The sequence below is a fragment of the Oncorhynchus gorbuscha genome, linkage group LG13 (assembly GCF_021184085.1).
Source record: "Oncorhynchus gorbuscha isolate QuinsamMale2020 ecotype Even-year linkage group LG13, OgorEven_v1.0, whole genome shotgun sequence".
In the NCBI taxonomy this organism is placed as follows: Eukaryota; Metazoa; Chordata; class Actinopteri; order Salmoniformes; family Salmonidae; genus Oncorhynchus; species Oncorhynchus gorbuscha.
This window is the reverse complement of record NC_060185.1, coordinates 63,785,533-63,809,851: the sequence shown is the minus strand read 5'-3', so window position 1 is coordinate 63,809,851 and position 24,319 is coordinate 63,785,533. Positions and strand designations below refer to the sequence as shown.

General features: G+C 43.2%; 1 protein-coding gene across 2 annotated transcripts; it reads left to right on the top strand.

Moving 5' to 3' along the window:
• The first annotated feature begins 635 nt into the window (after positions 1-635).
• On the top strand, positions 636-23,174 carry fbxw11a (F-box and WD repeat domain containing 11a). 2 transcript variants are annotated; one of them, XM_046295307.1, is made up of 14 exons: positions 636-798; positions 2,948-3,052; positions 4,577-4,648; positions 4,838-5,060; positions 10,707-10,893; positions 10,984-11,074; positions 11,513-11,650; positions 12,056-12,174; positions 15,005-15,254; positions 16,145-16,263; positions 21,455-21,565; positions 21,664-21,742; positions 21,829-21,993; positions 22,116-23,174. In XM_046295307.1, exons 1-13 carry the CDS (start codon positions 760-762, stop codon positions 21,988-21,990), a joined length of 1,695 nt encoding a protein of 564 aa, XP_046151263.1. In that variant the 5' UTR covers positions 636-759; the 3' UTR covers positions 21,991-21,993; positions 22,116-23,174. The 2 variants fall into 2 exon arrangements, with proteins under 2 accessions (XP_046151263.1, XP_046151264.1); XM_046295308.1 differs by lacking the exon at positions 2,948-3,052 and having other exon boundaries at positions 637-798.
• The last annotated feature ends 1,145 nt before the right edge of the window (positions 23,175-24,319 follow it).

Genomic DNA, 24,319 nt, shown 5'->3' with positions numbered 1-24,319 from the left:
AAGGTAAGGAGAAACTCATTCTACACTATTTGTTACAAATACATTTGCCCACATTGCTCATTTATTTTTTTTAAATTTGAACCATTATTTAACTAGGCAAATCGGTTAAGAACAAATTCTTATTTATGATGGCCAAACCCGGACAACGCTGGGCCAATTGTGCACGGGCCCTAAGGGACACCCAATCACGGCCGGTTGTGATACAGCCTGGAATCGAACCAGGGTGTCTAGTGATACCCCAAGCCCTGAAGAGATACATGCCTAGATGTCATTTTAGCCATTCTACAAATGATCTGGTGCGTGTATGCTAGTGTCTACATTAATTTTCAGTGTTATATTAGAAGTAATGCAAAATAGGTTTTGCTTGCGTGCTCGTCCATATTCCTTTATGTACTATGTTAACAAATGACGCGAGTCATCTCTGAGACTCAGAAAGCATATTTTGGTATCGTTCTAAAAGTGATGAGTGGTATAGTTTTGATGTGTTTCTCAGAATGGCAGCATCTTTAAACATTTGGCCTTCTGTTAAGGGAATACCTTGATAGCACGACAAGCCAATCAATGTGGGGCAAGCCAGTTAAGGCACGCCTCTAGCAGAGCTTGGCCAGTCAAGAGTGTCGGATTCACGAGTGGGGGCAGGGCACTAAACAGCCCTGCCAAGCTGTGGCTGAGCGAAGTGAATGACGTCTCTGCCTTTGCAGCCGCCGACGCAGTGTTTGGTTTCCATTTTCACAGCCGAGTTTCGGGGTGACCAACAACATGGAACCGGAGATTGAGGACAAAACGTTGGAATTAATGGTAAGCTTTTGTGACATTGACCCCTTAGACCGCTACTGGGAACGAAAAGGAGTCGTAGAGGCTTGAATCGAAGGCCGAACGTGGTACCAACCCGAACCGACGGTCGGGAGAGTTGGAGGAAAAAGGAAAGGGAACTAGAAAAAGAGGGAGGGCCTGAAACATCGATATTTTTTTCTTTGAGGGTCCTGGTGCAGCGACTGACGAGGTTGTCGAAAACCTATTAGTCAGAGTGACAGGATATTCCTTGATTTTTGCCATTGCCAAATTGAATCCGTAATCTCATGTGAAATAGACGAATGGTTTCTGCAAGGCGTCCGCTAAATAAAGTCACCGCTTTCGGTGTAGTTTTTCACTGCGGTGACGCTGCGCCACTCGGCCCTGTGTCACAGCTAGTTAGCTAACTAGCTTGCTAACTATGGACACAACGTACATGGCTAGTTAGCTGGATAGCTACAGGAATGCACATTCATGTCTGATAAAATATAATTAGATGTCGCCCACACCCTCCCATGTGAATTTCTGAATGTTCTTCTGGTGTGCGTGTTCATGTTTATAAAGCTGCGTAGAAGGAAGTGCACAACATTAACTCGCGAGGGGTAGTTTCATTGCTAACTCCATTGCTAACGAGTTGTTGGTTAAGCAACAAATAGTTGGCCACTGACATTGTGATGCATAAATAATTGTAACTTACTTGATTTGGACAGCTGACATTTGTAACACACCATCTTTTCATTCTTCAATTTACCAAGGTAACGTTAGCTAGCTCGCAGACTTATAGGTAACGTTAGCTAGATTGAACTAGCCACCTGACCAGTCCAAAAGCCAATATCATATTTTGGGGTGATGGCTAGCTGTTTGCCCATAGTTCTACCTTGCACGTTTAACGTTACTAGTTGTTGGTCTGATGTCGTCTATCAAAAATTACATCTGCCTGTCAAGACTGTCAATTGGCTAACATTAGAATAATATTCCAGTGTTGGTAACTAGTAGCTGAAAACATATCTACAGTAAGCCTGATAATTACAGTAAAATGGTTTGTTAAATAAGGAACCGATTTGGTTTCATCCAGCACAATCCTCAGCCACCACTTTGTTATGGCAAAGTTAAATTCCACCTAACCAGACTCGCTACTCACCGCACCAATGATGGCTTTATTTTCACACTGAATCAGAAATCTCTAGGTGATTCACCTGTAACTAGCTAATGAGTCTGTCAAGACTTCCAATAGAGTTTTTCCCTTGTCCAATTAGGTCAGTCGTATCCCTCTCTTTAAACCATTACTAAGCTCAATGGTAAGCATTATTTGACATTGACTAAACCTAAATCAACACAATCACCCTGCAAGTAAACTACATTGATCTTGAGCTAGGATACATGTCATGTTTCTGTTCCAGTTACACCTTCCCCTTCCCTGTTTACCCTTTTCCCAACCTAGGCTATATTAGACAGTCCTATTAGATAGCATACTCGCACTGAATTGACAATGTACATATGTTATGTATGTTCTAGATTATTCTGTGTATATTTTGACCCTATGTAAATCACTAACCACTTTCATAGTGTGAGGATGGAAGAACAGAGGGTGGGGCGTTAGCAAAAACCAAAGGCCTTAAAATTGACGAACATGTCCATTGCGTAATCGTCCCTCCAACTTCTCTTCCTATCCCCACCCACTTCATATATCTAACAATGCTTTTGTGTGTCTGTCTATGCCTTGTGTGTGTGTGTGTGTAAGTATGTGTTTCTGCGCTCACTGTGCAAATGTGCGTGTAGCTCTAATACTGGTTTTTCCCCTCACTACCCCAACCCACCTCCTCTTCTCATCTTCACAAACACTGGTGTGATTACACACACCAATCTGTTCTTCACTTCACTCTTTCCTATTCTGTTTCGTCATATTTGTCTTCCCTCCACATTCCTCCCATTTCTTTCACTCCTTTTTGTCTACGTATATTCTACCCCCCATTTTCATCTTCCTCCTGCTACTCTCATCTGTCTTCTACCTCTTCAACTCCTTTCCTCCACCCCTCATCTCGCTTGTTTCCTCATCCCTTTTCCTCCTCTCTCTTCCCGTCCTTTCTCCCATCCCTGTCTCACGCCTCTTTTCTCTCCTTTCATTCCTCTTCCGATCTCTCCTTCTCTCACACAGTGCTCTGTACCTCGCTCTCTCTGGCTGGGCTGCTCCTCGGTGGCAGAGAGTTTGTGTGCACTCAGGTGCCTGCAGAGCATCCCCTCCACCCGGGCACACAACCAGGTTCTGCTACTCTCTCCTCTTAATTCTGACCTGCCTACTGCCCCGCCCTCAGTCCCTTACCACACCATGAGCTGTGTCCTGCACCCTCCCCAGGCCCCCTTGCCTTCCCGCCTCTTCCTCCCAAAAACATGCTTCTCTCTCCAGCCCAGCTTACAGGATATCTGATATCTTGGCCCAAGTTCATATTTAGCCTTCTAGAAAATGGTTGATCAATACAGACAAGCTCGTCTGAAAGATGCCTCCCTCTTTCCTTGGTAAAAAAAAGTTGTTTTGGTCAAAGTTGAAGTGACATAGACCAAATTTCGATCAAAGATAGCATAATAGACTAACAAGTGAATCACAGGAACAGGATTGTATCAAGCCTAGCCAAACCCAGCTAGGTCTTGTGAAAGTAAAGCTTCAAATAGCTAGACAAAGTCTCTCCCTCCCTACTCTAAAGTTTGGGATTTGTATTTTTACGTTCTGACAAAAGTTGCCCAGTTCACTTCACAAGAGTTAATCTGAATTAGATGAGCAGAGTTGGGGCTGCTGGCTGGGGTGAAAGGAAGGAGAGGCTACCAGAGCATGTCACTTGGGGTGCAGTGCTAGGTTGCCTGGAGGTGTGTTGGGCAGGGGATGGTCTAGGAACCCCCCGCCCTGCCTGTGTTAGGGGGGGGGGGGTGAGGGGCGCCTTGGTATGCTCGCTGTCTCTGGCAGCCTGTCCCTAGGCTTGCTCTCTGTCTGTTAGTTTGTCTGCTCTGTATGGCACTGCTGCATGAACACTAGTGTCCGTCTCAGCCTTGACCCCTGACCTTGTCTGTGTACCCATCTGTCTGTGTACCCGTCTGACCTGTTACTATTGGTCTGTCAGTCTCTCCACTGAAGAGTGACAAATGATCCAGTGCAATATCAGTTTAATTTTTGCAGATCAGATAGTGGAGATGTGCTACTGTAGGCCATCTGAGGAAGTCCCTTGTTTCTCTTCTACATGCATCCATACACATCTGGACAGATTTCTCTATCTGTGACAGTGTCAGGTGAAGTGTGTGTGGATGACACAGACATATAACAAGCACGGGCTGTATGTGTGTATCTGTTAACATTTTAAATGGGAGAGGGAACCCGTCTGGTTCAACCTTTAACAGTACTCCTCCCAGCATTCTCCCACTGTTTGTGGCTGCATCCCAAATGACACCCTATTCCCTATACAGTGTTGTGCTTTTGACACAAAGTAGTACGTAGTTGAGAATAGGGTGCCATTTGAAATGAAAACTCTGTGTTGTAGGGCTTGTTACTATCAGATTATGGTTTCATTACTGCAAGGTTTGTCTAGCAGCCATACCCACATACTCCAGTTTAATTTCCTGTCCAGACTTCACATCACAGGGAGAGGAGCTTTCTTATGTTATTAGCTAGCCGTGTGTGTGTGCCATTGTACTCTGCATTCTGCCACCATTTTGCACATTTGTGTTCATTTACCTTTTCTTAACAGACACCAAATGAGCTCTAACCATTCATTCCCCGTGTTCTTGTCTCGTCATACAGAACACATCAGTCATGGAGTCTCAGAACCACGTAGACGACCTCTCGCCAAAGAAGACCACAGTTCTCACCAAGGTGTGTGTGTAGGTGGATTATGAGGGTGTTGAATCTGTGTAATATATCTGAGGGATATTACATCGTAAAATGTGTCAATTGTCCTTGAAAAGGAACTTAAAATTTTATGGCAATGGGCAATTCAATTTCAGTGGGAATGGAACCCGTAGTGCCGTGTGTGCGTGTATAACTCTGTCCTCTCCCTCTCAGCTTAGTAACGGTCCTGTGATGACGGGCTCTCGTAAGCGCCCGTCGGAGGGGAACAACGACAAGGAGAAGGAGCACTGCATCTCCCTGTTTGACCAGTGGTCCGAGACTGACCAAGTTGAGTTTGTAGAACACCTCATCTCCCGAATGTGCCACTACCAACACGGCCACATCAACTCCTACCTCAAACCCATGCTCCAACGAGACTTCATCACAGCACTGCCAGGTAACACACACCTAGGGTTGTTGAGGTGAACGTAACACCGCCACACCGGCGGTCACAAGTCACGAAGGCAGTCAAATTCCACGTTTTTTGGGGGGGCTTCTCCAAGTTCTGATGCTGCTCATGGTCATTGGGTAGCGTACCAAACTTGCTAACTGCCTGGTACTCAGCACTCCCTCTAAGCATTCTGACATCAATGCAAATGTTATTGAAAATCTAATCAAGCACTTCATGAGAGCTCATGTTGTGCAACATTTCAATAGGAAATGCAATTGCGTGTGAACAGAGTGATGGCCTCTACTAAAAAGCGGTTGTTCAGGTGTCTATAGGCAGACCTAAAATATTTATTTCTCAACTTTACTAATATTAAGCACTTTGCTTATATTTACAACCGGAGTATAGCCTACCTGGCTGGCATGAAAATAAACCATGGGGAAAAGCGTCCTCCCTTCGCTATTAAGTGCGTAGATTAAATGTATTTTTTTCCCACTGCCCCCGTTTCAATACAGATGGGTGATAATGGTCCATTCTAAGTGAAAACAAATTTCACTCATAGAGTACCAGTCATAATTTTGGACACCTACTCATGCAAGGGTTTTATTTTTATTTACTATTTTCTACATTGTAGAATAGTTAACAAATTGAAATATATTTTTGATTCTTCGTAGTAGCCACCCTTTGCCTTGATGACAGCTTTGCACACTCTTGGCATTCTCTCAACCAGCTTCACCTGGAATACTTTTCCAATAGTCTTGAAGGACTTCCCACATACAGTTGAAGTCGGAACTTTACATACACTTAGGTTAGAGTCATTAAAACTAGTTTTTCAACGACTCCACACATTTCTTGTTAACAAACTATAGTTTGGCAAGTCGGTTAGAACATCTTTGTGCATGACACAAGTAACTTTTCCAACAATTGTTTATAGACAGATTATTTCATGTATAATTCACTGTATCACAATTCCAGTGGGTCAGAGGTTTACATACACTAAGTTGACTGTGCCTTTAAACACCTGTGGAAATTCCAGAAAATTATGTCATGGCTTTAGAAGCTTCTGATGGGCTACTTGACATAATTTGAGTCAATTGGAGGTGTACCTGTGGATGTATTTCAAGGCCTATATTCAAACTCAGTGCCTCTGTGCTTGACATCATGGGAAAATCCAAATAAATCAACCGAAATCAAAGAAATTGTAGACCCCCACAAGTCTGGTTCATCCTTGGGAGCAATGTCCAAATGCCTGAAGGTACCATGTTCATCTGTACAAACAATAGTACGCAAGTATAAACACCATGGGACCACGCAGCTGTCATACCGCTCAGGAAGGCGATGCGTTCTGTCTCCTGGAGATGAATGCACTTTGGTGCGAAAAGTGCAAATCAATCCCAGAACAACAGCAATGGACCTTGTGAAGATGCTGGAGGAAACCGTTACAAATGTATCTATATCCACAACAAAAATTAGTCTAAATCAAGATAACCTAAAAGACCGCTCAGCAAGGAAGGAGCCACTGCTCCAAACCCGCCATAACAAAATCCAGACTACGGTTTGCAACTGCACATGGGGACAAAGATCGTACTTTTTGGAGAAATGTCCTCTGCTCTGATGAAACAAAAATATAACTGTTTGTCCATAATGACTATCGTTATGTTTGGAGGGAAAAGGGGGAGGCTTGCAAGCTGAAGAAAACCATCCCAACTGTGAAGCATGGGGGTGGCAGCATCATGTTGTGGAGGTACTTTTCTGCAGGAGGGACTGGTGCACTGAACAAAATAGATGGCATATTGAGGAAGGAAAATTGTGGATATATTGAAGCAACATCTCAAGACATCAGGCAGTAAGTTAAAGCTTGGTTGCAAATGGATCCTCCAAATGGAGAATGACCCCAAGCGTACTTCTAGAGTTGTGGCAATATGGCTTAAGAACAACAAAGTCAAGGTATTGGAGTGGCCGTCACAAAGCCCTGACCTCAATCTTAAGGAAAATTTGTGGGCAGAACTGGAAAAGGTGTGTGTGCAAGGAAGCCTACAAACTCCGTTACACCAGCTCTGTCAGGAGCAATGGGCCAAAATTCACCAAAGTTATTGTGAGAAGCTTGTGGGAGGCTACCCAAAACGTTTGACCCAAGTTAAACAATTTAAAGGCAATGCTACCAAATACTAATTTGAGTGTATGTAAACTTCTGACCCACTGGGAATTTGATGAAAGAAAATCTGAAATACATCATTCTCTACTATTGTTCTGACATTTCACAGTCTTTAAATAAAGTGGTGATCCTAACTGACCTAGACAGGGAATTTGTACTAGGATTAAATGTCAGGAATTGTGAAACTGAGTTTAAATGTATTTGGCTAAGGTGTATGTAAACTTCTGACTTAAACTCTATGCTGAGCACTTGTTGGCTGCCTTGCCTTCACTCTGCAGTCCAAATCATCCCAAACCATCTCAATTGGGTTGAGGTCGGGTGATTGTGGAGGCCAGGTCATCTGATGCAGCACTCATCACTCTCCTTGGTCAAATAGCCCTTACACAGCCTGGATGTGTGTTGGGTCATTGTCCTGTTGAGAAACCAATGATTGTCCCACCAAGCACAAACCAAATGGGATGGTGTATCGCTGCAGAATGCTGCTGTTGCCTTGCTGGTTAAGTGTGCCTTGAATTCTAAAAAAATCACAGATGGTGTCACCAGTAAAGCACCCCAACACCATAACACCTCCTACTTCACTGTGGGTACCACACATGTGGAGATCATCCATTCACCTACTCTGCATCTCACAGACATGCGGTTGGAACCAAAAATCTCAAATTTGGACTCATCAGACCAAAAATCTCAAATTTGGACTCATCAGACCAAAGGACAATTTTCCACGGTTTCTTTGCAGCAATTCGACCATGAAGGCCTGCTTCACGCAGTCTCCTCTGAACAGTTTATGTTGAGGTTTGTCTGTTACTTGAACTCTGAAGCATTTATTTGGGCTGCAATATCTGAGGCTGGTAACGCTAATGAACTTGTCCTCTGCAGCAGAGAACTCTGGGTCTTCCTTTCATGTGGCGGTCCTCATGAGCCAGTTTCATCATAGCACCATCTGATGGTTTTTGCGACTGCACTTGAAGAAGCTTTCAAAGTTCTTCACATTTTCCACATTGAGTGATGTTAATGTCTGAAAGTAATGGTGGACTGTTTCTCTTTGATCATTTGAGCTGTTCTTGCCATACTATGGACTTGGTCTTTCACCAAATAGGGCTATCTTCTGTATACAACTCCTACCGTGTCACAACTGATTGGCTCAAACGCATTAAGAAGGAAAGAAATTACATAAATTATTTTAACATGGCACACCTGTTCATTTAAATGCATTCCAGGTGACTACCTCATGAAGCTGGTTGAGAGAAGGCCAAGTCTCCAAAGCTGTCAAGGCAAAGGGTGGCAAAGGGTACTTTTTAAGAATCTCAAATATAAATTGATTTAAATTTGTTCAACACATTTCTTTTTTGGTTACTACATGATTCCATATGTGTTATTTCATAGTTTTGATGTCTTCACGATCACTCTTCAATGTAGAAAATAGTAAAAAATAAAGAAACCCTGGTATGGGTATTTGTCCAAACTTTTGACTGGTAATGTATATGCAGACAAGTTTATATCAATAATAGGCTAACATTGTTACCCATCAGACTACTTGTGAATGATGTTTACATTTAAAAAAAAATTGCGACTTTTTCGAATCAGTCTCACACCTCATGTTGCCCCCTAGCCCATAGGCCTATATGTTTCTTTAAAGTTTGTATCAAAACTAAAATGGCCAAATAACTTCTTAAAATGAAGCACGTTAATCCGCATCACAAGGGGTTAAGAGCCTGACTGACAGACATAAGCAGCACGTGAGTTTCAAGTTTGGGGAAGATCATTTTCACTATATAAAATGCACCTTTATAAAAAGGATTAAATGCATAATTGCATTTACGGTCACTTTTGATAACGGTGTTTTCCGTTAATGGAACATTTGTGCTTATATCCTACTGCCATGTACGCATTGCTACGCTTATAATGTGAAGAAATAAACTATTAGGCTATCAACATTTTAAGCTAAAAATTCTGATCTGTTACGTCAGCCACATTGAGTAAATGCAACCACTAGCATAAAAAAATAAAAATCTAATCATTTGGGATCTATCGCATCCCATAACTGTCCCAGACTGTTTGGAATATTTATTTCTCACCCAATAGGTCGACTTTTGTACTATGGGGGATAGTAGATTGACATAGGCTAGTGCATTTGCTGTTCATCTTGTTGGCTGACGAGAAGTAAATGTGGACAGTTGTTCCAATATTTTCAATATGCAACTTTTGGAATTGGATAAGGACGTGCGCAGGCTGTTTTAGGGTGCATTATGGCCACACAAAGGGGATGCCACCATGAAATTGTAGATATTATCAAGTGCTTGTCAAATTGTGAATGAGAGATGATTGATGTGTGTACTGCCTGAATGTTTTTTTGATTCAAGCAGTACACACATCAATCATCTCTCATTCACAATTTGACAAGCACTTGATAATATCTAAGCAGGATTTTTCAAATTAGTCTCATCGTGTAGCCTTGTAAGCAAATCTTGTCTGCCAAATGAACTAGTGTAGCCCACAGCCATTTGGCATTGCCACATCAGGACCTAACATAAAGACAACTCAGAGTATGCTATTTTCTTCTGAAACAGACTACATTTTCTTCATATCATACTTTTTAGACCTGTCTAAAATAAATAATGGATTCATTGTGAAGGTGTAGGCTATAATACATGGATTTCTCAGACTTTTTCAAACGTATATGTTTGAAAAGTCTGCATCAGTGGCTTGTAGGCTGTATGGAAGCCAGTAGATGCTAAATGTGTATGTTTAATTAACGGTCAATTACCGTGAGACCGACCAATTATTTGCTTGGCAATCACCGGCTGACAATTTCGTGACTGCCGCAGCCATACACACCCTTTAACTTATTTTCCAGACACCCTTTCTCACCCGCGCGTACACACGTTCACACCTTCTTTTGGATGCGTCCGCTAGAGTCCAGCACAGGAATGTATTTTAAGCCTGAGCCCGTGACGTTCAGACCATGCCCAATTCCGATTGACTTCTGCCTAATTTAAGGCCCAGCCCAACATTTGAAATAACTTCCCTCTGTTAGCTTCTGGTCTCAGTCTGCACTGTTGCATGCACTCTGCTGCTAATCGGCCTGTCTGAGTGTCCATAGCAACGGCTCCGCCTTTGGCTGCTCAATGACGGGACGTGGGGGAGTAGTTAGCCGCTCGCTGGCTAACGTTATTTCCTGTGACAAAATCTCCCCTGTCGACGCGAACAATATTCTGGTCTGTCTGACAAGGTTAAAGCACTTCTGGCACCATGTTAGGCAGGTATGACGGTCGGCTACTGCACAGCAGATGACGAGCGAATGGCTCAACCTCAAAACGTTACTGATGGCAGAGCCCAGCCCGAAACCTATACATTGACGAAAGAAACGGAGCTGCCCGACCCCTAACCTGGTGTTAGTGTAGCAGAGCTCTATCTTCCACACACTTTTGCACTCCTTCACACACCATGCTCACACACCCAACCAACACTTACACCCCATCTCTCTCGCTTCTTCTCTCTAGCCCAGGGTCTGGACCACATAGCAGAGAACATCCTGTCGTTCCTGGACGCGCAGTCTCTGTGCTCCGCGGAGCTGGTGTGTAAGGAGTGGCAGAGGGTGATCTCGGAGGGCATGCTCTGGAAGAAACTCATAGAACGCATGGTCCGCACAGACCCCCTCTGGAAAGGCCTGTCCGAGAGGCACCAGTGGTGAGCATAAACACGAACGCTCGTCGAGTTACCTGAGACGGAGACACAAGGTGATTTTTCATTGGCTTATTGTTCTGTCCGTCATCTCAGGGAGAAGTATCTGTTCAAGAACCGAACGACAGAGGTCCCGCCCAACTCCTACTACCACTCCCTTTACCCCAAGATTATCCAGGACATAGAGGTTAGACTGTAGCTCTGTCCACAAAAAACCCTCGCCCTTCAGGCAGTGGCTACGTCTCAAATGGCCCCCTATTTCCTATTTAGTGCACTACTTTTCACCAGGGCTCTGGTGACCTTATGTAGGGAATAGGGTGCCATTTGGGGGGTGACGCGTTCTGTGTCTATAGACCGTGGGTGTGATTAAAAACAATCAATAAGGTTGATTAATACTTTTTTGGTCTCTAATTCTATTTTGGTCTCACCCGTAGTTGCTCTTTTTCCCCATCCAATGTTTTTCCTCCCTCATATATATCCACTCTTTTTTTTTTTTTATTTCCCCCTATTGTATGTGTTTCCTCTTGACATCTCTCTCTCCTTTCCACTACCTGTCAACTCCCTCTCTGCTCTGCTCACCTCTACCCCCTCTCCTCGCCTCCATCTCTCCTGTGTGTGTGTGTAGACTATTGAGGCTAACTGGCGGTGTGGCAGGCACAACCTGCAGAGAATCCAGTGTCGGTCAGAGAACAGTAAAGGAGTCTACTGCCTCCAGTACGACGACGATAAAATCATCAGCGGCCTGAGAGACAACTCCATAAAGGTGCGTGAGTGTACTTGTCTTTTTGGATGGGTCAAAGTGGATTAATCATCATGTTATTGCAGACTATACCTTTGATGTGAGAACAACAGCTGTCTGTATCTCAAAGGAAAGACATGAATTAAAGGATGAAAGGAGTCATTTGCCCACCCTCTGTGTGTTCCACTCATCTGTCTGGCCTGGAAAATGAGGGGGAGGAGGGAGGAAAGGGCTAGCCTGTCCATCTCCAGCGCTCTAGTACACAGGGATCCCTCCACACTGCATGGAAATGGGGCATGAACAATACTGAGACCAGCTTACCCTGACCCACATCTGCTCCTGCTCGCTTTCTCTCCCTTCCTCATGCTAACTCTTTCTTTTTCTACTCTCTCTCTCTCCTGACATCTCCTCCTCCCTCTATCGGTGTAGATCTGGGACAAGCAGTCTCTGGAGTGTCTGAAGATCCTGACAGGTCATACAGGGTCAGTGTTGTGTCTGCAGTATGATGAGAGAGTCATAGTCACTGGTTCCTCGGACTCCACTGTCAGGTATGACACAGTCATCTCATATATATATATATATAACACACACACACACACACACACACTTAGTCCAAATGCAACCCTATTTCCCATGCAGTGCACTAGTTTTCACCAGGACCCATGGAGCTCTGGTCCAAAAGTAGTACACTACCATATATGGAATAGGGTGCCGTTTGAGGGGACAACCTTACACTGCCATCTGTCGCTATATTACCTACTGCTTTATCCACCCGGTATGTCTTATCCACCCGGTATATCAACTTTTTCCACATTTTGTTATGTTACAGCCTTATTCTAAAATTGCTGAAACTGTTTTTTTCCCCTCGTCAATCTACACACAGTACCCCATAATGACAAAGCAAAAACAGTTTTTTAGAATACAGTTAGACATCCTGGGATTTAAAACATACGTTTCTTTTCCTCCAATTTCACATACTATAAAACGTTATATTTTCACATAGGCTAAATGCCTACTATTTAGAACACATTATGGGTATTTGCACACGGCCAGTCTGTGATATCTTGTTTCACGGGGTTTATGGGACTTTGTAGGATGTGTGTCAGGTAGGTAGTGCCTTTGGAAGGTATTCACATCCCTTGACTTTTTCCACATTTTGTTACGTTACAGCCTTATTCTAAAATTGCTGAAACTGTTTTTCCCCCTCATCAATCTACACACAGTACCCATAATGACAAAGCAAAAACAGATTTTTAGAATACATAAGTATTCAGACCTTTGACTCATTACTTTGTTGAAGCAACTTTGGCATCGATTACAGCAACCAGTCTTCTTGGGTATGACGCTACCAACTTAGCACACCTGTATTTGGGGTCTTTCTCCCATTCTTCTCTGCAGATCCTCTCAAGCTCTGTCAGGTTGGATGGGGAGCGTCGCTGCACAGCTATTTTCAGGTCTCCAGAGATGTTCGATCGGGTTCAAGTCCGGGCTCTGGCTGGGCCACTCATGGACATTCCGAGACTTGTAGAAGCCACTCCTGAGTTGTCTTGGCTGTGTGCTTAGGGGCGTTGTCCTGTTGGAAGGTGAACCCAATCTGAGGTCCTGAGCGCTCTGGAGAAGGTTTTCATCAAGGATTTCGCTGTACTTTTCTCTAATCTTTGCCTAATTGGTGGAGTGCTGCAGAGATGGTTGTCTTTCTGGAAGATTCCCTGATCTCCACGGAGGAACTCTGGAGCTCTTGTCAGTGACAATCGGGTTCTTGGTCACCTCCCTGACCAAGGCCTTTCTTCCCCGATTGCTCAGTTTGGCCGGACGGCCAGATCTTGGAGGAGTCTTGGTGATTCCAAACTTCTTCCATTGACGAATGATGGAGGCCACTGTGTTTTTGGGGACCTTCAATGCTGCAGAAATCTTTTGGTACCCTTCCCCAGATCTGTGCCTTGATACAATCCTGTCTCACAGCTCTATGGACAATTCCTTTGACCTCTCGGCTTGGTTTTTGCTCTGACCTGTCTACTTGTATAGGTTGGTTTGTGCCTTTCCAAATCATGTCCAATCAATTGAATTTACCACAGGTGGACTCCAATCAAGTTGTAGAAACATCTCAAGGATTATCAATGGAAACAGGATGCACCTGAGCTCAATTTCGATTTTCATAGCAAAGGATCTGAATACTTAAGTAAATAAGCTTTACTTTTTTGTTGTTGATACATTTGCAACAATGTCTAAACTTGTTTTCACTGTCATTATGGGGTATTGTGTGTAAATTGCTGAGGATTTTTATTTATTTAATTCATTTTAGAATAAGGCTGTAACTGAACAAAATGTGGAAAAAGTACATGATATAAATACATCTAGAATGGACATTGTTGTCCTAGAAACATAACTAAAAAGTTGTCTTGGTCAGGATCGCCAACAGTCTCCACATCTGTCTTGGATTCGCCCCAATACACACCACAGCCATTGGATCACTGTCACTTCTGACTGTCACACCAGCCAACCCTCCGAGCAGCCAAACATAGGTCTCAAAGCAGAGAGAGAACGCTCTGTCTGTGGTCTATCTATATATGAAACCATTCTGCCCTGTCTGCTCATTTATTTAAAGCTAGTTGAGGAGTGCTAAACTGCTGCCCAGCCATCTCTCTGTCTCTTTGATGCAATAGCTATATCATTTGTGAATGCCAGTCTCTCTCTACCACTCTTTGTGGTAATAATCAGTACTTCACCCTATCTTCTGTAGATACACACACTCGTACACAGGGAGGAGATTGATATTTAAATTTAAATCGTCACCATTTCTCACCTTCCAATATAAGGCTAGCAGTTAGATTTCATATCTGTAAGAGTAGTGATAGTCAATATGGTTAGTTAACATTTTCAATGTCACACAATGTCCAAACAGGAGATAGAGAGAGTGTGTGCGCACGCACCAGCACCAGCCCATGCCAGTCTCGGCTGCACACAGAAGCTCAACCTTCACACACTCATTACTTCACACTCTCCCTGGGAGGTATCCAAGGAAAATGTGACTTCACTTCCTTAGCGACGGCTTGACAGGCACTTGTTTATGGCTTTGAGTCTCAGCTTTTCCAGTGTGTGTTCTGAGTTTGTGTGTTTGATCCCCCCCCTGTCGTACAGTGGAACTCAATAAAAACGCTCTTAACGGCTGGTCCCTAGTGTGGGGTGTGTTGACTGGGACGGCGCAGTGTCCAGCCTTGGCCGCTTCGGTCTGTTTAGCAGAGCTTTCGTTAATCAGTCTCGTTCTTTATTTTTTATAATATCCCTCCCCCCTTTCTCCTTCTCCCTCCCTTCCCTCCCTTTAAAAAAATCTCCCTCCACCCTCCCCTTCTCCTCTGTCTGTCTCCCTCGCTCACCCAGGGTGTGGGACGTGACGTCGGGTGAGGTATTGAACACTCTGATCCATCACAACGAGGCGGTGCTCCACCTGCGCTTCTGCAACGGTCTGATGGTGACGTGTTCCAAGGACCGCTCCATCGCCGTGTGGGACATGGCCTCGCCCACCGACATCAGCCTCCGGCGGGTCCTCGTGGGTCACCGTGCCGCCGTCAACGTGGTCGATTTTGACGACAAATACATTGTGTCGGCTTCGGGGGATCGCACCATCAAGGTGAGAGGTGTGTGTGTGTGTGTGTGTGTGTGTGTGTGTGTGTGTGTGTGTGTGTGTGTGTGTGTGTGTGTGTGTGTGTGTGTGTGATCATGAGATATGAAATGTGGGGCTAGCGAGTATGTGGGTGCACACGGACATATAGAAGAAAAAGAAACGCACCGCTATTAAGACGAGGTGCTGGCTAGCGGAGTAGAAAACTTGAAAATAAAAGAGAGCCGCACACTATAGGAGCTCAGATGCAAAAATGTAATTACCAAAGTTTCGACAGCCAAGCTGTCTTCATCAGGGTATAATCACAAACACTGCAAATGGATACATTCATTTGACTAAACAAGTTTACAAACAATTACAATTGCAAAGTCACAATCACGGCTTCAGATCAAAGTCTACGTTGAGACCGAAGGGTGCAAGGGTCTTTAAGTTAAAGATCCAGGCAGCCTCTCGTTTTAACAATAAATGATCAAGGTCACCCCCTCTCCTAGGGAGGGTGACATGTTCGATGCCAATATAACGCAGAGACGAAATCAAATTGTTTGTAAACTTGCGTAGTCAAATTAATCTATGATCGTATGCTATCCATTTGTTGTTTGTATGCTGTTCTTTGTATGACATTTTAATTGATTATTAACCAATGATATTAGGCCACTCTTGGCCATGATTACAGACACCTGTGTCGTTTGACACTATATAAACGAGTCATCCCACAGTGTTTGTGATTATACCCTGATGAAGACAGCTTGGCTGTCAACGTTGGTAATTACATTTTTGCATCTGAGCTCCTATTTTCAAGGTGCACACGGACATACCTTGTCTCTGCAATATTTGATATTGTAGTTGTTTCTGTTGTATATTTGATGTCTGTCTCCCTCTCTCTCTGCTGCCCCCTGTAGGTGTGGAGCACCAGTACCTGTGAGTTTGTGCGCACGCTAAACGGACACAAGCGAGGCATCGCCTGCCTCCAGTACAGAGACAGACTGGTGGTCAGTGGCTCCTCGGACAACACCATACGGTAGGAGACTGGCCCTGTCCTAAATCTGTCCTGCCTACTACTGTACTAATCATCCTACATCCTATTTTTAACATAATGTTCAGAAATAACGTATGCAGTAAGCAATAAATATCTACGTACCAGACTCGCCCATACTGAGAATGCGTCAGCTAATGCACAATGGCGACTTTTCCCATCGTTTGTTCATTTTGGTACAGCGCGTCCCCCTTACCTGATTGTCAGCTGTTGTCAATCACACATGGGTCTGAAAAGGTGATTTTCTTACTCAATAGCATGAGTAAGAAAATATATTCTAAAATAGATTAAATTGTTTTTCCCTTCATCAATCTATACACACTACTCCATAATAACAAAGCAAAAACATGTTTTCAGAAATTTGTGCTGATGTTACAATTAAAAAACGGAAGTATTACATTTACATAAGTATTCAGACCCTTTACTCAGTACTTTGTTGAAGCCCCTTTCGCAGCGATTACAGCCTTGAGTATGACGCTACAAGCTTGGCACACCTGTATTTGGGAAGTTTTTCTCATTTCTTCTCTGCAGATCCTCTCAAGCTCTGTCAGGTTGGTTTGGGAGCGTTGCTGCACAGTTATTTTCTGGTCTCTCCAGAGATGTTCGATTGGTTTCAAGTCCGAGCTCTGGCTGGGCCACTCAAAGACATTCAGAGACTTGTCCCAAAGCCTTGGCTTGGCTATGTGCTCAGGGTCGTTGTCCTGTTGGAAGGTGAACCTTCGCCCCAGTCTGAGGTCTTGAGTACTCTGCAGCAGGTTTTCACCAACGATATCTCAGAACTTTGCTCCGTCCATCTTTCCCTCGATCCCGACTAGTCTCCTGGTCCCTACCACTGAAAAACATACCCACAGCATAATGCTGCCACCACCATGCTTCACCGTAGGGATGGTGCCCGATTTTTCTCCAGAGGTGACGTTTGTCATTCAGGCCAAAGAGTTAAATGTTGGTTTCATCAGACCACACAATCTTGTTTCTCATGGTCTGAGAGTCATTAGGTTAACTATTAACTCCAAGTGGACTGTCTTGTGCCTTTTGGCAAACTCCAAGTGGACTGTCTTGTGCCTTTTACTGAGGAATGGCTTCCAGACGGCCACTACCATAAAGGCCTGATTGGTGGAGTGCTGCAGAGATGGTTGTCCTTCAGGGAAGATATCCCCTGTCTCCACAGAGGAATTCTAGAGCTCTGTCAGAGTAACCATCGGGTTCTTGGTCACCTCCCTGACCAAGGCCCTTCTCCCCCGATTGCTCCCCTGAGTTTTGCACACACTTGGCATTCTCTCAACCAGCTTAATGAGGTAGTCATCTGGAATGCATTTAAATGAACAGGTGTGATTTTTGAACAACTACCTCATCTCTGTACCCCACGCATACACTTATCTGAATTTCACCCACAATGACCAGGGAGGTTTTCCAATGCCTCGCAAAGAATGCAACCCATTGTTATATGGGTACAAATAAAGAAGACATTGACTATACACTTTGGATAGTGTATCAATACACCCAGTCACTACCAAGATACTTGTGCCCTTCCTAACTCATTTGCCAGAGAGGAAGGAAACCGCTCAGTGATTTCACCATGAGGCCAATGGTAGGGCTGTGACAGGAATTGAATAACTGTGTAACTGACGGTCATGAATGCAGACCACCATGAAAAGCCTACATCATTTTTGGGATTAACTTTATTTTCATGTAGATAACACTCCCGCTCTTAGGTGAAGTTGATTATAAAGCAATTGATTATAAGCAATTGTTTTGGGGTTGGTCTGTCACTTTCTAGTTCGTTTTCCTCTTTCCTTTGACGCTGGAGCAGGTAATCCCTAGATGGGGGGGGGGGGGTGTAGAGCACTATGGGTCTACAGTACAAAAAGATATGTGGACTTTCTCATGGCTTGCTAGTAAATAAGTCTTGTAAAAAAAGTTTGGATGTGTCTGACTTCATTAATTATTCAACAACAGTTGACAAATTTGTTCTGACTGAGGGCTGTAATGCACTAATGTTTTGTCAAATGGACAATGCACCAATCCTCCAACCTGGAGTGGTATAATTTTATATAGAATCTGTTCATTTATATACTCATCAACGCTGATCAGGCCAGGTACTGGCCGACATTCCGCCCTAGGCGAGACAAAGTAATTGCCACCCTCCTAGTTTTTATGAATTCCCCATGTGGTCACCTACAGTTTGTAAAACAGGCAATTTACAGTTAATCCCTGTCATTTCTGCCTGTATTAAATACAGTAATTTGTCATTCTTGGAGTGGAAATGTTGTTTGTTACACTTGTGAGTAACAAGACGTACCATTTAGGAGCTCCATGTGAGCATGTCTGGTTTCCCTGTTGATCATTTTTTTCTTGAACCTTTATTTAACAGTTAAGGACAAATTCTTATTTACAATGATGGCGTACCAGGGAACAGTGGGTTAACTGCTTTGTTCAGGGGCAGAACGACATATTTATACCTTGTCAGCTCGGGAATTCGATCCAGCAACCTTTTTGGTTACTGGTCCAAGGCTGTAACCACTAGGCTACCTGCCACCCCTGATGTTAATGGAGAGCATGCGCCTGAGCACGCATAGAAGCACCTGGCCTGCTTCTCGCAAATGTCAAATGTAGTATAGTGTCCATCTGGGCTTCTCAGAATTTTTTTGTATGCATGTTACTAACAGTATTTGAAGAATCTTTCTAACACTCCTACCCCTCGATAATCAGCGTTGCTGATTTTAAATGGGCTATGGACATGTTTCTATTTTGATGATTGTCATTTTCATTATTCAAAAAGTTTCTTGAAGTAGCCTGTCTGGACTCAGTCTCTTTAAGAATCAAAACGTCCCTGTCATGATTTAATCTTGTAAAAGGCCTATTTTCAGTAGCTTAGTCTACATTACTTCTCTCATTACGCCGTCTTCTCTTTGAAGAACATATGCCACTGCCATCAAATGACCGCAGCAGCAGGGTTTGTGATATTATGGTACGATTTCGGGAAAAGTGGGGAAAACCCATCAGACTTCGTTTGAATGGTTTTGTGCATCAAAGTAGGATCTTTATTTATTAATATATTTCGTGCAGGAGAGGACAAGGTAGGCATATCTTTATTTTGACTCTTCATGTTGTCAATGCTAAAATGCAACAGATCCCGCTCCAACCTGGCCTTAATTTGTTGATTTTGATGTTTATAACACAGGTGGCTAGAGGCTCCTTAACTGAGGAGGACTGGCTCGTGGTAATGGCTGTGACGGAATACATTAAACAGAAACCATACGTTTAATGAGTACGATACCATGTTTGATACCATTCCAGACATTATTATGAACTGTCCTCCCCTCAGCAGCCTTCAGTGATATATTTTTATAATTAATAACCTGAATAGTCATTAAATGCCATGATGATAATGAAGTGTTTCAAATAGGTTTTATTTGGATGCATATCCATGTAAACAAGTATATAAACAGTTGTGACCTCCCCCTGAGCTGTTATGTCGTTGACTGTGTACATTGGCCTGGCCAGTTACCGTAACCTCAAATTCCAAGACTAGTAGGGAAAAACTGATGGATAAATGACAGCGAAAAGGAAGCCTGTAGAGGAAAAAAAAGATTCCAAAACATGCATCCTGTTTGTGATAAGGCACTAAAGTAAAACTGCAGAAAATTTGCCAAATAAATTAGCTTCATGCCATGAATACAAAGAGTTCTGTTTGGGACAAATCGTACAGTGTCCTGTGTTGCTCAGTTGGTACAGCATGGTGCTTGCAACACCAGCGTTGTGGGTTTGATTCCCACTGGGGACCAGAATGGGGAAAAAATAATTGCACTCACTACTGTAAGTCGCTCTGGATAAGAGCGTCTGCTAAATGACAAATGTACACACTTATTTTTTCATGCATGGTTGTGGCTGCATCATGTTATGGGCAGTGGTGTAAAGGAAAGAAAAATACTTAAGTCATTTTTGGAGGGTATCTACTTTACTTTACTTTATATTTTCTACCATTTTTTTATGTTACTACATTCCTAATGAAAATAATGTACTTTTTACTCCATACATTTTCCCTGACACCCCAAAATACTCGTTACATTTCGAATGCTTAGCAGGACATGAAAAGAGTCCAATTCACACACTTCGAGAGAACATCCCTGGTCACCCTTACTGCCTCTGATCTGATGGACTCACTAAACACATGCTTTGTTTGTAAATTATGTCTGAGTATTGGAGTGTGCCTCTAGCTATACTTAAAAAAATATTTTTTTAAATTATTAATATGGTGCTGTCTGGTTTTCTTAATATAAGGAATTTGAAATGATTTATACTTTTGATGCTGAAGTATATTTAAAACCAAATACTTTTTAGACTTTTACTCAAGTAGTATTTTACTGGGTGACACTTACTTGAGTCATTTTCTATTACGGAATGTTTTACTCCAGTATGGGCATGCTTGTCTTTGGCAAGGACTAAGGCGTTTTATATTGAAAAGACACCGACTAGAGCTAAGCACAGGTAAAAATCCTAGAGGAAAACCTGGTTCAGTCTGCTTTTCACCAGACACCGGGAGATGAGTTCACCTTTCAGCTGGGCAAAAACACAAAGCCTAATCTATACTGGAGTTGCTTATACTGGAGTTGCAATCCAGGTGTGGAAAGCTCTTCGACTTACCCAGAAAGACTCCGCTGTAACTGCTGGCAAAGTGCTTCTACAAAGTATTGATGTGTGTGAATACTTATGTCAATGAGATTTCTGGTTGAATATGTGCTTTCACTGCTCGACCGAGGGGACCATACGGGTAATTGTATGTGTGTGGTACAGAGGTAGCCATTCAAAAAATCCTATTAAACACTATTATTGCACACCAGTGAGTCCATGCAGCTTATGTGACTTGTTAAGCACATTTTTACTCCTGAACTTAGTAGGCTTGCCCTAAATAAAGGGTGTGAATACCTTTTCTGAAAGGTGTGTGTGTGTGTGTGTGTGTGTGTGTGTATGGTTTATTGTGTGAAAGTATGGTTTATTGTGTGAAAGTATGGTTTATTGTGTGAAAGTATGGTTTATTGTGTGTATGGTTTATTGTGTGAAAGTGTGGTTTATGTGTGTGTATGGTTTATTGTGTGAAAGTATGGTTTATTGTGTGAAAGTATGGTTTATTGTGTGAACGTATGGTTTATTGTGTGAACGTATGGTTTCTTTCCAGGTTATGGGATATTGAGTGTGGAGCGTGTTTGCGAGTGTTGGAAGGTCATGAGGAACTAGTCCGCTGCATTCGCTTTGACAACAAGAGGATTGTCAGTGGTGCCTATGACGGGTGAGAGACACACACACACAGACAATGAGTTTATAGATTGTCTTTTTACAATTCACACACACACTGCTGTTCTCTACTGACCTAGTCTCTCTCTGCAGTAAGATCAAGGTGTGGGACCTGCAAGCTGCCCTGGACCCACGAGCCCCAGCCAGCACCTTGTGTCTGCGCACACTGGTGGTGAGTATCTTTTGTTTGCTTTAATCTTTTAATGTCTGGTCTATTGTAGACCTTAGCGTTAAGTGGTTTGTGTGTGTGTTTTTCAGGAGCACTCGGGGCGCGTGTTCCGGCTGCAGTTTGACGAGTTCCAGATCATCAGCAGTTCCCATGATGACACCATCCTCATCTGGGATTTCCTGAACGTGTCGACCAATGGACAGTCAGAGGGCCGGTCCCCCTCACGCACCTACACTTATATCTCCAGATAGCAGGTAACACACACACACGCGCACGCACAACCATGTATGTGCACGCACAACCATGTATGTGACAAATAAAATTCGATTTGATTTGAACTCTGGCTTGGAGTTTCTGACCCGTCTCTGTCCTTCAGGTGGCGCCATCCACTGCAGCGAGTCTTGGAGGAGCTGAGATCTGATTGGCTGATGGAGGGTGTGTTGCAGAGAGGAGCTCAACTCGTCTTCTTCCTCATCCTTCTGTCCATATACCCATTCTGACAAGGACTTAGGTCTCCCACCACACCCCTGAAACACACACACACACACTGCAACTTTTCCTGCAGTTGAACACACACCCACACATTCTTATTATATCACTAACTTATGTTCTCCAGTCAACACTAACCCACCACAGTAAAAAAAATGTTTTTACATCTCTTACACCATACATGACCTAATCACTTACCTTAAGAAGTCCTACCATAAGCTCTAGTTCTTCAATTCTCACCCCCAACCCCACCTAGACACACGTGCTCGTATGGACGGAGAATGACCTTGCCTCTGCAGTGTGGGAGAGAGAGACTTTTATCTCGGCTCTGAGTGAGGAAGGATGAGCGATGGAGTTAGTTAATGAGTGAAGAATGAAGACTCCACTCCATCTATCCTGGTTCCCACTCTTCTCCCTGGGATGAACACTTATTCGGAACGCGGAACACACGTGTGTGTGTGTGTGTGTGTGAACCTGTAAAATGCAGCATAGACTAATAGAAAGACTGGCAGTATTGCTCCGTCACCATGGAAATGGATGTGCATGTTGAGGTTGCCGGGATACGTCGTCCCGGGCGACACCTATGCTCTTTCCTTTTACGGCTGTTTTACTTTCTGAATGTTTTTTTTATTCTTTTGTTTTTATATTTTATTTGACAAATCATTTTGTTCTTAGTAAAATTATACTAAGCATTGTAGTTATTTTTCTGTCTCTTATTCTCATTGTCTTTCTCATTCACTCTTCTCAGTCGTTGCCTCTCACCATCTCTCTATCCATCCATGCTCGCTTTAGTTATGAGAGAAGCTGGAACTCTGAATGCAATTTAGCTGTAAAACTGAGTCCTCTTGTCAAAATTGTTCTATATTAAAATGATTTTTTTTTTAAGAAAATGATATTGTGAATAAAGTACTTGATAGTGATTGGGTATTGAGCCAACTAACATAAATTACTGTATGTGTCTGTCTGTTTATCCCTTGTGACATTATTGTGTGTGTGTGTGGCTGCATCAGTGAGTGTGCCCAGATGAGTGTTAGCGTCTGCGTCCTTGAAGCTGAAAAATGTATTTTTTGAAACTGCCACGTCCGTTTAGGATATTACGACGACAAGGAGGTTACTTAAAACAACGAACACTGTTCTTTCCCCTCTTACGTCATCGCACACCCGTTAGAAAATCGGAGAGAACGTACTGCGTTTTTTAAACTTTTCAATTTGACCTCCGCATGTTTTGGGAAGGACCCATAAGTAAGCATTTCACTGTTTAGTCTACACCTGTTTACGAAGCATGTGACAAAATGTGATTTTTTTATTTTTTTACCGCATTACAAGCCACTCGACTCTGTTTAATCAACAAAACAGTAACAAACGTGCTGGGGCGAACAGTGGGGCTGTGTCACGAATTCTGGATTCTAGCTTTAGTGACCTTTCAACATCATTGCAGATGGGTAGGTATACATGGACATCATTAACGTGTCCGTTCTCGTCTAAGGTTTGCCACCGGGTGGCGCTCTAACCCTACTGTATCACTGAGCCTGATATGGTGTAACACTAGTCCTACCCAAGTAGTTACACTGCTTATATCCCATTAAAACTTGTTCTAATACACTACCCACTCGTGTGAATAGGATAACCTACCCTGTAGGAACAGTATGTCGTTTTCCTTCGCGACAAATATTTAGTTTCCCTTTTAAAAGTAGTGGTGATGGGAGTAAAGCTTTCATATGGAACCTAAAGCGGCTGTTGGGTTATTTAAAAATAATAATTTAGTACCAATTTGTACTGCAGTTTCAAATGCCAGAGTTCAAACTCCAACCTACAGAGCGTCCATGCATTGCAAATGTCACCGTTCCCTATTGTCCCTGGTCAAAAGCAGTGCAGTAATATAAGGAATAGGGTTCCATTCATGACTGGGATAGCTGAGCCTCTTGGGTAGAGTTCGGGAGTAAATGTACTGTAGAAACGGGCTCCATACCAGCAGCCTTTATCCTTCACCAACGGATGGGTGGGTTAAACTTTTAATTCTAAGTTTGTGTTGGAGGGGGAAGAGTAGAGTGCCTGTGTTGTGTGTTGTGGCAGAGTACCCTGAGTGTAAAT

What these genes read in the sequence shown, in the direction of transcription:
- fbxw11a (XM_046295307.1), top strand. Translation starts at nt 760, where the DNA reads ATGGAACCGGAGATTGAGGACAAAACGTTGGAATTAATG. An exon ending in ACAAAACGTTGGAATTAATG is followed by an intron (nt 799 to 2,947) that starts GTAAGCTTTTGT and finishes TCTCTCACACAG; the next exon opens with TGCTCTGTACCTCGCTCTCT. An exon ending in AGATTATCCAGGACATAGAG is followed by an intron (nt 11,075 to 11,512) that starts GTTAGACTGTAG and finishes GTGTGTGTGTAG; the next exon opens with ACTATTGAGGCTAACTGGCG.